The sequence below is a fragment of the Lates calcarifer genome, linkage group LG23, assembly GCF_001640805.2.
Source record: "Lates calcarifer isolate ASB-BC8 linkage group LG23, TLL_Latcal_v3, whole genome shotgun sequence".
Taxonomy (NCBI): domain Eukaryota; kingdom Metazoa; phylum Chordata; class Actinopteri; family Centropomidae; genus Lates; species Lates calcarifer.
In genome coordinates, this window is record NC_066855.1 from 3,798,617 (window position 1) to 3,815,789 (window position 17,173).

The 17,173-nt window shown below is 41.7% G+C and overlaps 1 protein-coding gene across 1 annotated transcript in view; it reads right to left on the reverse strand.

Annotated features, from left to right (window-relative positions):
* shisa9a (shisa family member 9a) overlaps window positions 1–17,173 on the reverse strand; it is a 50,545-nt gene that overhangs the window by 9,957 nt on the left and 23,415 nt on the right. Inside the window, exon 3 of the mRNA XM_018685495.2 lies at window positions 7,493–7,669. Coding sequence (XP_018541011.1) covers window positions 7,493–7,669 — 177 coding nt within the window. The remainder of the gene's footprint in view (window positions 1–7,492; window positions 7,670–17,173) is intronic.

The following is a 17,173-nucleotide window of genomic DNA, read 5'->3' on the forward strand; positions in this document are numbered from 1 at the left end:
GACTTAATTTTCCTTTCAACATACAGTCAGGTTTTGCGTACTTGTGATAGAGGTGTTCACGGGTCGACTCGAGTTCTGAAAAACCAAATCTCAATCTGGTGCCCAAGTCGGACTGAGTCCAAATTCTAATCAATCTTATTAGGTCAGGTAGGGTCTACTTTTGCTGCTGTGGGTCTTGGATCCCATGTGTCCAAAATCCAAGTGGATCCAGATGTTCCCTTAGGGTCTGGTTAGGATTGACCACAGTTTGGATCTCTGGATTATCCTCTGGTCTATTGTTGTCTTTCTCTAACAGTGCCAACGTGTTTTATAAATGTTTTTGCTAGTTAATAAAAGATATGCTCTGCACAAATGTGGTGAAATCATATCAAAATGCACCCTGTATGAACAAGTTAGCTTTGTATGTGCCAGTGTAACAAATGCATTTAAATCAATCACCCTTCCTTTGTGGCACGTAAAGAGTATGAGGCTATACATACAGCATAAACATACAAGTACACACATACAAAGTCTGTTTTCTTAAATGTGGCGTCTGTGTTGATTTAAGCATCTCCCCATATCTTCTGTACACCTGTGAGTGTGTGTTTCTTTAGCCTTGGAGCAGTCGGCTTTAATGCCTCACATTTATTCCTCCCTCTGACAGTCACTGTCACCAAGCTACAGCCTCTCCTATCACTGCGAAATGTGACCTTTTTTTCCCTTCAGATTCACATTCAAAGTCGAGTCATTACTCTTTAGCCCTTGTTGCCTCCACGTCGTTGAAGATAAAGTTAACACACTCAGTGAGTTTGCTTTGCAGCTGTAACTATAAATCTAGTTTATCGCTCTGTGAACGAGGAGAGGGGCGAGCGGAGCGATGGCGGAGGCTGGGGTGGGGGCTGTGGGTGGAGGGAGAGCGGCGTCTCACCCGCAGAGTTGCCACTAGACCGCCCCTGGGGATCAAACTTGCTCAAGCGACAGGTGAATCAATCCGGCGGCAGTCAGCTCAACGGTGCACACATCCAGCAGCGTACGTGAGTGGAAATGGAAAACACCGCTGTTACGCAGTATGGGCTCTGCATGGCTCTGCCTGAGAAAGGCCAGCACCCCACAGAGACTAACACACATTATGCATCAGGAGACAAAGTCAAGCACTGCTTCTCTGAAGTCCCTCAGCACAGATAACCTAAGGATCTTATTAGGGTTAGACCAGCGTGTCAATCAGCTTTTTGTCAGAGGATAAGGTTGTCTCCTGCCAAAGTGATGGTGAGCTTATTAGTTTTAAAATGTCCAATAAAATCCCTTCTACATTTTACGATATCTTTTTGCTAAATCAAAATCAATTAGTATTTACTATGTGTGGGTGGCTCTCCTTGTCATAGTGCTGCCACCCTTAGTAAAACATCCATTAGCCTGGGTTTCACTGAAGTCTTATTGTCTTATGATGATGCTTTTCCAGTGTGAAAAATAAACTCCTTACTACTGAATAGAAGTATTCTTTGGCAGGAAAATGGTCTAATATAAAGATATTCGATGCTGGCACAAGATGTGAGATGTAATCTGAACCTTCTCTCTGTAATAAATCAGCTGCTATCAGGCAAAGTGGTTGAACTATAGGCAATTGTAGCACATAAAATAGGCTATTAGAGATCCAGTTCTGTTATAAAATGCTGAAGAATGTGACATTTCAGCCACAGAAGCAGGTCAGAATGACAATGATAGTCTCTCGGGTTGACAGTCCACTCTGAAATATCTCAACAACGTTTGGATGGATTGACATGAAATTTTAAACAGAGATTTGAGATTCCCAAAGGATGAATCCTACTGGCTGGTGTTCCCTTAACTTTTCCACGACATTTTCAGATTTTAGTTAAAAAAAAAAAAAAAAAAAAAAACGTCTCTGGCTGTAGACTGAGGCCTGAACCAGAGTCAGATACCTGACGAACTTGCCTCAAATCCCTGTAATTGTGTTTTCACACTGTAAATGAACCGAACCATGGTTCAGACCTCTTTTGGTCAGACTAAATTTTGTTCCTTTGGTCTGGGCTGTGGCAACTTTCACACTTGCTATTTTGTTTGAACCAAAATGAAAAGTCTGAAGGTGAGAACCAAGCAAGGTAAATGTGAAAGCACTTTTTTGAAATCTGTTCCCTACATTGCACCAAACTAATACACAAAAAGTTTCACCCTCTCTGTATCATTTTTGAAGCTCATTTGCATTTAAAGAGGATTATATAGAGGATAAAATCACAGCTGAGGTGTGAGGATAATTTATATGTTCTCCAAAAACTTTACATTTTTAATCATTTCATATCAACAGAGATCTTTTTTTAAAGTCCTGCATACAAAACACTGCAGCGTTCACTACCCAGCAGCCATCAGCAGCAGACTGGTTGTACTGGGCAGCTTCCATTGTGAGGTGATATGATGCAGGACAGGAGTAAGCCTGATTAAAAGAAAATTGTGCAGTTCATTCCCCAGTTACTGCAGATCTACTCTGCAGAGCATCCATGAAAAACAGACTTATTAACAGCCATGTAGGAACATGCCTTCTGTCTCTTTAGGGTTTGTGGCAGTTGTCAGATGCATCAGAGCAGATTTGCTGAGACAAAGCTGGTCATTTGTACTTGTAGGAGAATGCTTCCTCCTCTGAGTTACAGGTCTGCATCCTGGGAACCTTTATTAGTTGGTTTTTGCCTCAGTTGCAGTTAGAATTCGATAAAGTGACCTTATATAGATGCACAGGGGGACAGTGGAGATGGCTATTGATTGACAGAAGTGTGGCTTATCAGCTGGACTGTGGACCATTGGGAAAGTGGCTGAGCCAATTAAAGAAAAGGGAATAAAGGCAGATGGGAAAATGGTGTTGATCTTAGACTTGGTTCTATTTCTTATGGGGTCATCAGGCAGTGAAAACACCAGGCTGTGTGGCAGAAAAGAAGAAAAGAAAAGAAAAAGTCCATTTATGTTGCTTTAGAGTAACGGAGCTCACACAAAGGTGACTTCAAACAGAGCCACCGCTGGCGGTTTTGGATTGTTTGCTGTCATTTATTCCCTCTCCCTCTGTCTGCCCTCATTCTCTCTCTCGCAAACCTTTTTCCCAGCTCGTGAGTGACGTTCCCATCATTGGTCTCGTGGTAATGGCAGTTTGCCTCCTGGAATCCCAGGCTCCATGTGCTGTATAATTCTGGACAGGTTTCCAATCATTTCATAGGTGCCTCTTTGAATACCACTTGTGGAATGGAAATCTGTCAGTCAAGTGAGGCCCAAGGGGGGGAGGCCTTCCTTCAATTACAGAAATGGAATCAGATATGAGCGGCTATAAGGGAGGATCGAGATTAGCAGCCCAATGATTCTTTAAGGAGAGATACGGAGCGTGATGGATTGAAAGGGGGGAGGGGGTCAGGGGGTGAAGAGGAGACGGTGCGTGGGGGTGGGGGAGCAAAAGGAAAAAGGTGAGGGGAAATGCAGAGGAGAGGGCAGGAGGCGAATAATAAAGGTGATGATATGAAAGAAGGAGGAAGAGAGGATGGGAAGAGGAGAGAGGTGGGAGGGAGGGAGCGGTAGAGAAAAGGTGAGAGGAAATGAAGGGGACGAACAGCTAGGTAAAATGATGAGGGAGAGAAAAACGAGTCAAGACATTAAAGGTTAGAAGAGCAAACGGGAGGAAGGAAAATGGTCTAGGAGAGGTAGTGGAGGGAAGATGAGAGCCATTTTAGATATAAAGGAGCAGAGAGGGAAGAAGTGGTTTCAAAAGGAGCTGAAGAAGAGGAAAGGAAGAATATTGACAGGTGGGCTAAAAAGTTGAATTATAATTTCTACATCGCTGTCTGAACTCACTCTTTGCAGAGCAAACCTAAATACACAAATTTGCCTCATTGTAAATGAACCATACTGGTAGTTTTTGCACTTTTTATCCCATTAACTTGAAATTGTGTACACTTCAGATTACTTCCAACCATTTTTCAGAGCATACCACAGCATGTTAGACTCATTTTATGCCCTCCAGGCAGACTCGGCTTTCAGAACATGTCAGTACATTATAAAAATCTTAGCACAGCCTCAGAATAATAATCAGCCACAGTGAACATTTTTGTTGTTGTTGGATTGCCACCCAGGACTTTTATGGGGAACAAGAAACTGTCTTTGTTTGTGTGAACAATAAAGCAGTGGAATTTGAATTTTAAATAGCTAATATTAATGTTCCCCTTGCATTCAGAAATTTTGCTTACTGTTAGTGGGGGTCACTATTCCCTTCAGAATCGACTCTCAATTCAAATCTGACTCTTGTAAATAGAAATGTATGGTATGGTAGTTTCAGGCCCTTACTCCAGTGCCATTCACTCATGTTTCTAGTCCACTGAAATGAAATGTGACACATAAGAGGCAGTTAAGTAGCAAGATGGTCTTCATGAAGGTCACCAAACAAAAGAAAAGTTTGTGGGTGTACACAGCTTTTTCATCTGAAATAATAAACTGCATTAATGTGGAAACATGTTACAGTATTCTGTCTTTATGAGAGTGTTGAACTCAAGTGTCATTTACTTCTGCTGTTGGACATGTGTGTCCTGGAGTGGAGGGGGACACTGTGTCTGTTACAACAGTTAAAACCCATTGTTATCCACAACACTGTACAGCAGCAGGTCTTTGCAATGAAACTGCAGTTTGTGCATGCCGCACTTTGCATGTTTCCATATCCATAGATTGGGATTCTTCAATGAGAGTGAAGGAGTAGATGCACAGTAATTTATAATCAAGTAATTTTGATCAGAAAAATATGGCTGAGTACAGATACTGTATAGTACATTCACAATTTGTATTCATTAACAAATTCCAGCAATTTCGCTAAAATTTTTCTATCTCTTGCACCTGTTTCCCATCAACCTGCCCCATCTTTTTTCTCCTACAGTAAAACATTTCCTCTATTTCCCAAAATGCCATATCCAGTCTCCAGAGCATGTGCTGTGTCCATCTGTTGGTGTTATATGTAATGAGATGAAAGGAGAGCAGCAGCCTAACATCAGAGAGTGAGGTTTTCCAGTTGAGAAACGGTGCGGTTGCGTGCTTTACTCAAATTGCAGCATGTCTTGTGGCTGCACTGCACTCTGATCTACTGAAGCTCCTGTCAGTGGAGAAATTGGCATCTCTGCCTCTCCTATGATGGATTCCTTCTCTCCTTGCTGAATATTGGTTGTTAATGTTGAGCTGGGAAAGAATCCCTTTGTTCTTTGATCCTCGGAGACTGACACCGAGGCGTCTTCTGTTGGCATTTCAGATAACTGAACAATTTTCTGCAATCAAACACGGTTGTGGCTGCACTGAAAATATCTAGCCTTTTTCTGAAGTCTATATTTGGCCACTTATCAGGGAATTCTAAAAATACACCACCAAATAATAAAGATGCCAGGTCTAGGACTCAGGATGACAGTGTTAATCAACATTTTCATTGATGTTCTTTATAGGGTGGCTTTCCTTTATGATCAAAAATGATGTGTCCACTTATCACTTTACTATTCATCTGTTTGACTATTTTCCATCTTGCTGGCAGGTATATAAACTGCTACTGTAATTACACAACGTTTTCTTGCTTCTGGGGCACAACGCAGTACTCAGCATAAACAGGCATGATCTATTACATGTCTACAGATGAGTCAGGGCCCTTTACGTGCTGTGTAGTGTAGGGAGTAACATTTATAGTACAGAGGAAGTTCACACCTACATTTGTCACCCAAATGAAATATTTCACTTTCTGCTGTTTGGCATGCAGAAAAAAGACAAGCTCTGTCTGATTTCTCTTCTAATAAAGGGCACAAACGCGGACAAATAGCATCTTGTAGCTGTTTATTCAGATATCCTGATGTGTTTGTAGATAATACCTCGTGTGAGTGGGCTGAATTCAGAATCAGTTGAGGGCAGGGTACTGCACCTATCTAGCATAAACAAGCCACGAGTTGATCTCAAATTAATTCAGGTTATGAAATAGTGATGCCACTGCCAATAACACATGGGCATGGTGCGGCAAATTCAAATCAGCTGCACTGGCAGATGACCTCAGTGAATTTGGTGGGATGCATTAGGCTGTCAAACAGCTTGATAAGCAGGCTGTTTCTGTTTTACATTGGGTTCAGTTTGGTAATCAATAACACCTGTCAAATCACCCTGAGAGACTGCAAAAAATGCAAAAATCATCTGTTCTCCTTTGTGTTTCGATCGCCAAACCTTTAGGGACTGTACATAAATTACTAGGGAGGGGAGGTAGGGCAAGAAAAGGGGGAGAATTATGTTGTTTTTTTTTTCTTGCAAGATTTACTGTGGAAAAATAGACAAACCTACAGCCTTTTTTTGTGCCATTGATCATAAAGGTGCATTCAGCCATATGCATAGGACAGCTTCATAACTAAAGGTTCAGCATGCAGGATTTTCCTAAAAATGTATAGACTCATACAAATATAATCCATCTCAATCATCATGTATAATCCTCTAGAAGTTTCACATGAGCGACATGTTTCCTCGAAGCGGTGTAAAATTGAGCAACAGGCTTTGTAGTACGTTTCCTCTCGTTTGGTGGGTGTGTCAGAGGTGTTACCCAATCAGCAGTGACGTGTAAATAAACCCACCATATTAGAAAGGCAGTACGCATCCCTAAGACAACAGGGTGTTCAACGTACCACGTTTCCGTTTAAATAAACATTTGCTATGGTTTGTCGGGGCTGAATCACTGTTTCCGTCTCTCTCATCGCTCTCTGTTGGTGTGAACTGCAGGTCTGTGTCTGGGGCTGAGCTCGGGCTGCATTCATCCAAAATCCACAGGGTTGTGCAGAGGTGTGTGGAGGTGTGGGTGTGTTTATTTGTGCTTAAGAACATAACCGCTGTGAAACAATCAGAAAATAAGGCTTCATCTCTCTGATTCACTGCTTTGTTCTTGCTAACGCTGCTCCCTCTCTTCATTCACCCTCGAATTCGCTCAAACCTGCTCTCTCTCTCTTTCTCCCTCTCTCTCGCTCATTGAGCTGGGGAGGAGGTATCGACTTTGAATGGTGTGTTTACAGACAGCAACCCATCATTTCCACATATTATACCTTTAAAGTAAGTACAGTCAAACAGTAGACATGGAAGTTTGCAGTTAGTAAAAGTCAAATATAAAGTTCAGCCTCCATCCCCACCCAAATAATTTTAACACACTCCCTTAGGAAACTGTCAAAAAGGCAAGTAATAAATAAATCACAACCCCTGTTCTCCATTTCTCAAGATCAAGAAGATCTTACTGCAAAGTTAGGATGTCTGACGGTGACTCCAAGAATGGGGGAAGCCCCAAGATTCACTGTGACGATCTCTAAACACTGCTATAGTCACAGCCAGTAGCAACGGCTGGTAAAATCAGTCCCTGTTTTTTATAACCTGTCGCACATCATCAAGTACACTGCCTCCCTCAAAACAGTGAAAACAGTCTCTGTTTTCCTTCGTCTAAAAATTTAAAGATGTTAAGATAATAAGAAGCTTGACAGACACTCACCCACAGCCTTCAGGGAGGCGTACTTGTTGAGATCCTTGTTTTGCTGCTGCTGCTGCTGCTGCTGCTGCTGCTGTTGTTGCTGTTCATACACATGAGCCAGCTGGCTGAGGGCAGGGTAAGGGTGCTGCTGGCCCATGTTCGAGCCCGCTCCCACGTTGTTGTTGATCTGACCACCCTCTGTGGAGAAGGACACAGGAAAGGATGAGGTTACAGTCAGGTTTTGGCTGGTTATGGAGGAGCATCGACAGGGAGAACTCTCATTCACATTTTCCAGCATCCACTCACATAATCACCCCTTTTTTATACTGTATGATCTGCTGCCTTATAATTCTGTCCCCACACAATTCCCTGGGCACATGAATATCTATTCATTTCAGTAGCATCTACAGATGAACTCTTGCCATCATTCTACAGCTGCAGCCTATTGTATGCCATGCTGCCTAATACACATTTGGACACAGTCCAGGGTGTATATGTGTACACACTGATTAGCTGCATCTGCTGAGTATTACATGAGATTTTACCAGTAATTTCACCATGCATGCCAGCACATTTGTCATTATTAGAGCAGAAATATTCATGCCCTAGACTGCAAAGGTTCAGATTACAGAGCTGATATGTGTTTAAGGACATCTGACTTAAATATGGTGTGGAGTGTTAGTCCTATCTATTTGAGGTGCTTTATAGACACATCTTAAATTTGGGTACTGTATGAGAGTTGTTTAAAATCTGTGTCTGTGGTGAGCACTCAGTGTAGACCAGGGTTCAAGAATTTCCCGTCAGTTTTAAAATAATTTCAGTCTTTTCATTTGATTCCCAGAACTACATTTTCAGTCGGAAGTGGAGAAACAATTCTTACTTAAAATCTTTGAAGTAGAGAAAAAAACAAAATGCTAACCTTGCAGAATCTGATCCTTTGTTTCTCAGCACATCCTCTTAATAGTATTTTCTCTGAGTAGTTCTATGGGACCACTTGACCATCTTTATAGTGCTGACCTGAGGTTATTACTGCTGCAGCAGCAGGACGGAAAAATCACCCACATTGAGCTGCTTCAGCATGCTGTTTTAGGGTCCGTTGTTCTTGGGCGTAGTTGTAACATTTGGGTGACCTTCTGCACTCAGTGCTCCACCTGTTAAATGCTTCACAATCAGCTGTAGTACAAATCTCACCACACAGCTGAGCTACTGCATAAACTGCAGCTTCAGCATGAAAAGTAATTGGAGGGAACCCCTGCAGGTGCAACACTGATGCAATTTACTACAATACTGTTGATTTGAAGTTGGACTGTATTTACAACAGTTGCTTGGCAGCTTTACTAACATTTGGAAAAAACATTTTAGCTTCAGTACTACTACAACTATACCATTATTCTTCATTTTCTTTTTATTTCAAATTAGTTGAGCTACTCCACAATCTTTCCACACACTCCCTGTGAACTGCAGAGCTAAGTAGATCTGGGTGGGAATCATTAATATAGTTTACTGAGATCCTGTGACATTAAATTCAGATTTGTCAAACCATTACAAAACTTTTTACTATTTGCCGATTGTGGCTTTAAAAGCTGTTAATTCTTTTTTCACGGTGTTACAGTAACATGCTGTGGGTTTATATTACTTACAGTATCCTGGTTGCAGAATTTGTTTACCATAATGTACTCCTTTAATTTAATAAGTGATATTAGATTTAAAAGATGTGTTGAACATATGAGTCCACTCTTTGCAGTGTCTAAATTGCATTAAATCATTAGCAAAACTTCTGTTTTTGACTTAAAAGCATTTTTAAAGTAGCCTTCTCAACTATAGCCATGATTGGTTAGTCAATGGATCGGCCTTTCCAAACACTGTAGTTATATAATGGTGCCTAAAGCTGCACCTCCTCTGGAAGACACAAGAAACCAGACGGCAGGATCACACATCCACGAAATGAAGGGCGGCGCCAGCAGCTCAACAGAGTTGTACAAGAGCGGTGGGGAACTGCTCTAGCAGAAGCTGCACAGTCTGACTTTAAAGCACAGCCGAGTGTTAAAATATGTGTAGGAATTCAGAGGACACTCTCTCCAGCATTGTTCTCTCGCTGCACTGAGCCTGACAGATAATTGCAAATTCCTGTTACTGAAGGCAAGGGTATCCTTGCTAAGTGAACACATTCTGTTAAAAGCCCCAGTACTGCCACTTGATAATTTGAAAAAGTAAGTAAAACTTAAGAGACAGAGAGCGAGAGGGAAAAGTCAAAAGTGAAAAAGGAGGAAGGGAGAAGGATGAGGATGCATAAACAATGAAGAGAGTGAGAAAAGTTAGAAAAAAAGGCTGCCAGAGAAATGAAGGAGGAGTGTGAAGCATAGAAGGAGACTGACATCATAACACAGAAAGCACAAGAAAAGAATAGATGGATAATTCCAGTACAGTCACCTCCTCCTCCCATCCTTATCCTTCAACCTCTTATAGGTGCTCAAACAGATGGCCTTTTGTTGCACTACAGCAAACAGAAGAGGAAGTGGTGTGTCCACAGCCTGACAATATTGATTTCCTCCACCGCTTTCTCCCTGTTTCATCTCAGCGGTGCATTGTTGAGCTGTGAGGTGCGCTCAAAGGCCTTAAACCTGCACAGCTCAACTGTCAAGGCGAAAGCAAGTTGTGTTGTTACTAATTAATCACTTAGCTCTGGCACTGACTCAAACCACACACATGCACATTCACATACACACACATACAGACTGACTGACAAGGTAGACAGGGAGTAGAGACAATTAAAAAGAACATCAGAGTGAGAAACAGTGTGAGGCCGTGTAGGAGAAAGAATAAGAGACAAGATTCCCCGATGCGATGAAATGTCCCATGGTGCTCGGTGAAAAGGAAAAGACATGACATAAGTTCATCTAGACGACTGGAAAGAAGCACATCCAAAATTGGAAATGAGATGACTGGAAAATTCAAGCTTGAAACACTTTCTAACTATTTTATTGGATTTGAATGCCACTCATACAGCGTCTCCCTGATGCACTTCTTGGGTAAACACTTTGTGATGTACTGAAATAGTTTGGCAATGCTGGCTCACTGAAGGCTACATGAATTTAAGTAAATTGAAACAGAAGCTGAGTGAGGGGGACGGGCATACGCTGCGGAGGGGAGAGAGGAGTGATGGGGGAAGAGAGACGGCCATGGAGAGAAGGAATGGGGAAGAAATGGAGCTGAAGGCATCGAGTCATTATGAATTTGAAACCCTTCTCTCTCCTGATTTTAATAGAATTTCTTAAAAAAACAAAAAAAAACAAAAGAAAAAACAATATTCACTCTAGTCATGATGAAAGCTGCTTTTCTTTTATAGGAGGCCGAAATGGCTGGCACAAGGTCACCAATTTTCTCATTTCATAATAGAATTTGTCTCGTTGAGGAGCACAATTGTAAAATTCAATATCCTATCAAAGCACAGGTGCACCTCCTTCTTTTCAGGTCACTCTGCCATGAAATGGTTTGCAGTGAATCCATGAGCAGACATGGAAATGTCAGCACAATTGTAAAACCCACAATTAGAAAGAAGAGGGGGCTGCTTCACATTTGTACTCTATGCTAAATTGTGACTGTATGTAAATGATCTTTATAATGAGTAAAATTCTGGTGAGACACAGTCAACAGTCAGATATTACAGAGAGTACTCAGACATTGCATTAAACTGGACACGACTGCTCTGCCAAGTTGGATGGCTGCTGGGTGTGACAAGCTGGCAAATGAAATTACAGTCTCTCTGTGCCACAAATAAACATCTGGTTACAACTGTGCTGCATTTTGGCTCAAGCAATTGTTTGCCATTTTGGGAAATACACTTATTTTCTTTCTGACGGAGGGTTAGATGACAAGATACACACCACGTCTGTGTTGTAAATATAAAGCTACAGCAAGCCCAGGACAAGGTCAGCTTTGCTTAGCATAAAGACTGGAACAGCTAGCATGGCTCTACTCAGAGGTAACAAAATGTGTCTACCTACCCATAAAGCACTTATTTCTTTAATCCATAACTTTGTAGACAAATCAGCGTGGTAGCAGCCTTCTCATTTCATTCTCCACCAGAAAGGAAATGTCAAACTGTCCCTTAAAATGTAAGTGGGAACACTGGTAATAAACCTTGTACCTGTACACTGTTCATTGTGCTCCATATAATTTTAACTACCTGTCGCTGCAACTTTTCCATGATAGTTTAAAGTAATTTGCAGTAACAGATAATAAAAATGATTACAAGCACGTAGAAAAGAGTGTGCTGGTACAGATTTTGCCCTTGGTACCACCTGCTTTGTTAAAAATGCTGGATTTGCATCATCTATTTTCAAAAGTAAACCAAGTTTGAAAGAACCAAATTCATAAGCATTTCAGTGCCTCATAAAGGCTTGAAGCGAGATTCACACAAGAAATTGCAGCAGCGTCATCGGGGTCAAGGCTCGTGGTTACAATAAGTGCACCAGTGGATTTATTGGACTCTGAATCTATTTCTGTAGTTTATCTCACCTTAACACAAACGTCTATGTGTTCAAGTCAGAAAAACTTGCACTGCTAATTGTCCCCTTAAAAGCATTTTTTAGTCAGTTAATATCTGTTGATTCTAAGAGCCGTGACAAGAATTAATACTTAACTGCATCTAACACGCTAACATTCTCCTGTAGTCGCCTCCAGTATTAACTCTGGAAAACAGTCCGCAGTCTTTTCTCCTCCCTCCTGTTTGCTTACAAAGTACTATAATTATTTTAGCTTCATAGAAACACTTTGTAAGCTCTCTCGACAAGCTCAGTAGCTTGACAAGTGTGACAAAGATGACAGGACTTTGAGTCAAAATATGGATAATTGCCCACCTCGCCTCATACAGTCTTGAGAGAATGAATAAAGAAGAAGTCCAATTATTCTACTACTTTCCTACTTTAATCTGATCCAGGATCCATCTCAGTCAAAACCCTCTCATCCCTGCATTTTGATCTGAGTGAAAAAGATCACATGCACTCGACGGCTCAGAGTGAAAACAAACACAGCACCCTGGGTGACACCATCACACTGTGAACCCATTCACCTGGATGACTGACAGCTGTCACCAGGATTCCTGTCAGGGCGGTGAGGGCGGGGGGACGACTCTGCCAGCATGGTCACAGTGCCTTCACCCACCTGAACCAAAACAAGCTGATTCTGTAACGTCACAGAAGGTTTTTCCTCAGGATTAGGACGGCAACACAGTGCAAAGAAAGGAAAATAAATTGGATGCAGCTGAGAATCAGTGATGACAATTAAAAGCTTATTTAGTTTTTAGTTTGGGTCAAACAAAATAGAAAATAAAGACAAGCTTAGATCCCACAATAATACTCCTCTGCATCCTAATCAACAATTAAGACAATAACTCTGAACTGTGTTGAATTATGAAAGAAAAAAATCATAGAAATTGAAGGAGTCTGACTTAAATATTATTCACTAGATCCCAACAGCAACCTCCACTAAAGTCTAATCATCTAAGCTGTCAGCTCGCACCCGTCACAGCCGAGCAATTCTGGATAGATGGCAGTTGTGTAAAGTGCTGGGTGAAAGGTTATTATGTCAACAGAATCAATGCACAGGGCATGTACAGAGGATATTGCGTACATGAAGAAGAAGCCCAGAAAACACAGTGTTCAAATGAAAACTAAAAGGTTGGACTGATGGTGGTGCTAGAGGAAAGATTTTTTTGTCCAAATTTCATGTTGCCAAATGTATTTTAAAACCCAGAGGACAGTCTGGCAGATAGTGTGTTTTTATGACAGACAGAGCTGATTACATAATCTGCAGCTTTTGGTAGAGGTACAATACAGTAACTATTACCACCACCTTGTGTAGGAGATATCAACCACTTAAAAAAAACAACATGTTGAATAATTCCATTTCACTGTCAATAATATTGTAACCGTGACGTTGTCAGTGATTTCAAAGTAACAGACTGAGGATGGATGTTTGGGATTCATAAAAAGTGGCAGCTCAGTCGTCCCTCTTAATGTAACTCCTGCTGGGAATTTAGTCATCTAAACCTTGCTGCCTTTCACTTATATGGAGTCTGACACTGCCACTGCTAATGCCATGAATTATTTTACAGACAGTGATGTTCAGAGTCTTCACAGTCACAGGATGTGGAAATAAAACTGGTCTGTGGTCTCTGAAGTAGCCATTTTGGATGCTATTGAAAATATTTACTGTTGACTCAGGGTGTAATCCCATAAGGGAATGTAATCCTTTAAAAGGGCTTTTACACAATAGTAGCTAAATATGCAGGCCTCTCCATGTGTTTCACTGGGACTGCGTTGGTGCATCAGGGGGTTCTGCAGATGGTTCTGTGTTTAATTGCAGGGTAATGTCGCAAACGTGTTGGTCCTGGTTTTATTTTTCCTGCTGTGTAATGTAAGCCGTTCAGCAATGGACAGCACTACCCAATGTGAAAGCATGACTGTGAGGTAGAACAACGTGTAGCGTGCACCGTGTAGCAGTGTCCTGATTTGGTGAAATATAAATGTGGATTATTAGTGTGAGGTAGTAGGCAAGCTATGTGGACAGTACTTAAATTAACTCTAAATAGTTGCACATTGACATGAATAATGCGCTAAATCAGCTGCCAACATCTTATAATGTAACTTCATTCATCATATAAAAGTTTCAATGATTCAGTAACAAGATGTTGGTTTAATTTAAATGATGTTGTAACCTGATATCTTAATCTTTTTGGATATTTTTATGTGGCATCAATAAAAATCCACTGCGTAGCAATTGGTATTTAAGGGTAAAATTAGATTTTGGCTAAAGCAGTTGTTCCATGTGTTTCATTAAAAACAATGTCCTATCCCTGCATACTGTTTAGGAAGGCTAATGCACCATTCGCTTTATTTTTGGAGCTTTGAATTTGTTTTGGTGGTATTATATTGTTCATCTATAATGACTCTATGATGGCTGCTAGCTTGTGCTAGCAGGCTAGTTGTCCTACTTATTTTGAACTAGCAACTGTTGCTATTGTTATATTCTCGCTTCCTTAAAGCAATATCTCAACAAGCAAGCTCACACTCAAAGGTTAGTTATAGTAGAAAAGATCAGAAGCAGAGCAACAAATCATGCCTTTGGCTGTCATCTTTGCATTTTTAGGTGCATGGAGTGTTAGCACAAAGACTTGAAAAAGTTATATTTATTGCTGACTGAGTGGGAGCAAAGTTCAATTAACACAGTGTCATTTTTGAGAAAACATACCACATGAAAGAAATGTTTTATTGTATTTTACCAGTGAAGTATAGAATCCACATTTCTAACTTATAATCGAATCCATTCGAGTCTATCGTTTCCATCGGTGGGTGTTTTCCATCCCACAGTCAGTTGAATGGCTGCCTGAAGATTTCTAAAGGTCAGTTATTATGATTTCCCTCAGACCTCTGTGAGCTTGACAAGATGGACGTCTGGCTGTGCAAGATTATTGCTGACCAATATTAAAGCTTTAACTCTTCCTGTTATTTTTCTACAAAGAACCACTCACAACACTGGCTGTGTATATAGTAAAACTGGCTTAAGGCTACATTATTGCTATTTTACATCGATCACTGACAGGAGGAAACAGGCATTTATTTATATGAAGTTGTCACAGAGGACTACTTAAGGGTTTGTCAGGGAAATTTGGTGGTTTTTGAAATATATGCCAGCGTTTGAACCTCAACATTAAAGGAAAAGACATTTACATGAATTCACACTGCAGGGTAAAGGCGCAGGCATGTCAGGATTACAGTAAGTGTGACTACACTGATGAGACAGCGTTTGGATGATGAGCTTATGACCACCAGGTAACAGACAGTGCCGTCAGCAACGCACAACATGAGTGTGCACTACATAACACTGCAGAGGCAGAGTCATACAGCACCAAAACACAGAGTGATTTCAAAGCCGCACCGTCTCCCTCGTGGGAAGACAGACATTCAGCATGAAGCCGAGAGGCAATCCTCCCGGGGCAGAACCGGTATCTGTGCTTTTCTCATGTCCCGGACAAGAATATATTCTCTTCTGCTACACACTGAAGGAGGGTGGGGGAGCAGGGTAGACGACACATTCACCTCCATCCCTTGATGTGCACTGTATAGTTGTGTGTGTGTGTGTGCAAGAGAAAATGAAGAAGGAAAAAACAAAGAGAGACAGAGACATCAAGAGAGAGCCAGAGCACATGTATGTAGGAGGAGTGCCTCTATCTCATATTGGCCTGGGTCCATTGCTCCTGGCTGTACAGTGTAATTTCAATGCCTGTTTGATTCGGCGCTGAAAATTGTAAGCAGCTGACTCATCTATTATTCCCTCTTTCTCCTCACTCTGCAAATGGATAAACCCTCTTCTTTTCTTCAGCTGCAAAACTGCCTCACTGTCATTACTCAACCCTCTCCATCTCTCTCTTCCTCTCTCTTGTCATGGCAACAGTATTCTCTCGTGTAGTATTTGCTCTGCAGCACACGGCGAGTTCGCATTGTCCCGCAGTCACCCGCGCCCACATATCAACAGGCAGGCCGGCTGTACTGTACTGAAAAAGTCATTGTTATGCAACCTATGTTATGTTGCCTGCTGCTCCGTCGGTCTGTCTGTTCATCTCCCTCCACTTATTCTTCACGTGTCTGCTCTGCCTCCTCTAAGCTTGTTCTAGGTCACATCCTAACAGCTCTGTCAGGCATTGTCAAAAAAGCATGCATGTTTTATTGAAGGACTTGCTCTAGTTTGGTAAAAAGGCAATTTTATGAGTCATCTTAGGGTATAACCGAGCAAGGCATTTTGATGTTGAATAGATGTTGACACAAAAGTCTGCACCGACAATGAAAACCTGTGTAAATAGAGCCTGACAATGAAAGCTGAGACGTGCGCAGTTGTCCAAAGCTGCTGTGTGTTTTGTTCTGTGAAAATGGAAGCGTCAGTAAATATCTTTGTGATATTAGTTCAGAACAATTATATGAAAACTGTGCCCAAAACAAGCTACATGAGACTACAAAAGGCATTCTCTAAAGTCTTCTGTATTTATTATGTATCTCTTGACTTGTCCAAATCATTCACCCTTATGTGACAGTGTACACGCATCCTTGTGTGTGAGTAGGAGTGTGTGGGGTCCTCTCCGTTTCTCTCCATATGCACATTTAGTCACAGTGAAAATGGTAAGCAGGTTATGTGTGAGCCTGTGTGAGGCGGGAGGCGAGAGCTTCCTCTTTATTTGCCCTCCTGTTACAGTACATAAGAGAAGCGCCACTTCTGTCTTGACCTCATCCCTTCGGTCCATATCGCTCTCCTGCAGCACGGAGGACAGCGAGGATCACAGAGTGGGGAGAGGCATCAAGATGTGGCCGTTGAGCTCATGGGAATTTCGCCAGGAGCTGGGTGTAAAATCCCCTTTTATACGGCGCGCTGTAAGGTGAATGAGTTCATGTGGGGGCTTGAGCAAAGAAGGCGGGTTTGGGGCCTGAGGTGAACCACTCAGACCTACGTGATTGGTGGCCATGGGGGAGAATATTCATCAGATACTTGTGATGTATAAACAAGAAAGTTTGCTAGCATGAGAGAGAGACAGAAAGTGAGACAAGAACAGATGTCCGAGGCTCCATGGGTCTTGCTACCTGCTGGCGCCATCAGCAGTGGGTGGAAAGTTTGAAGTGTAAGGGCCAAAAAGCTCACAGACAGAAACTATTT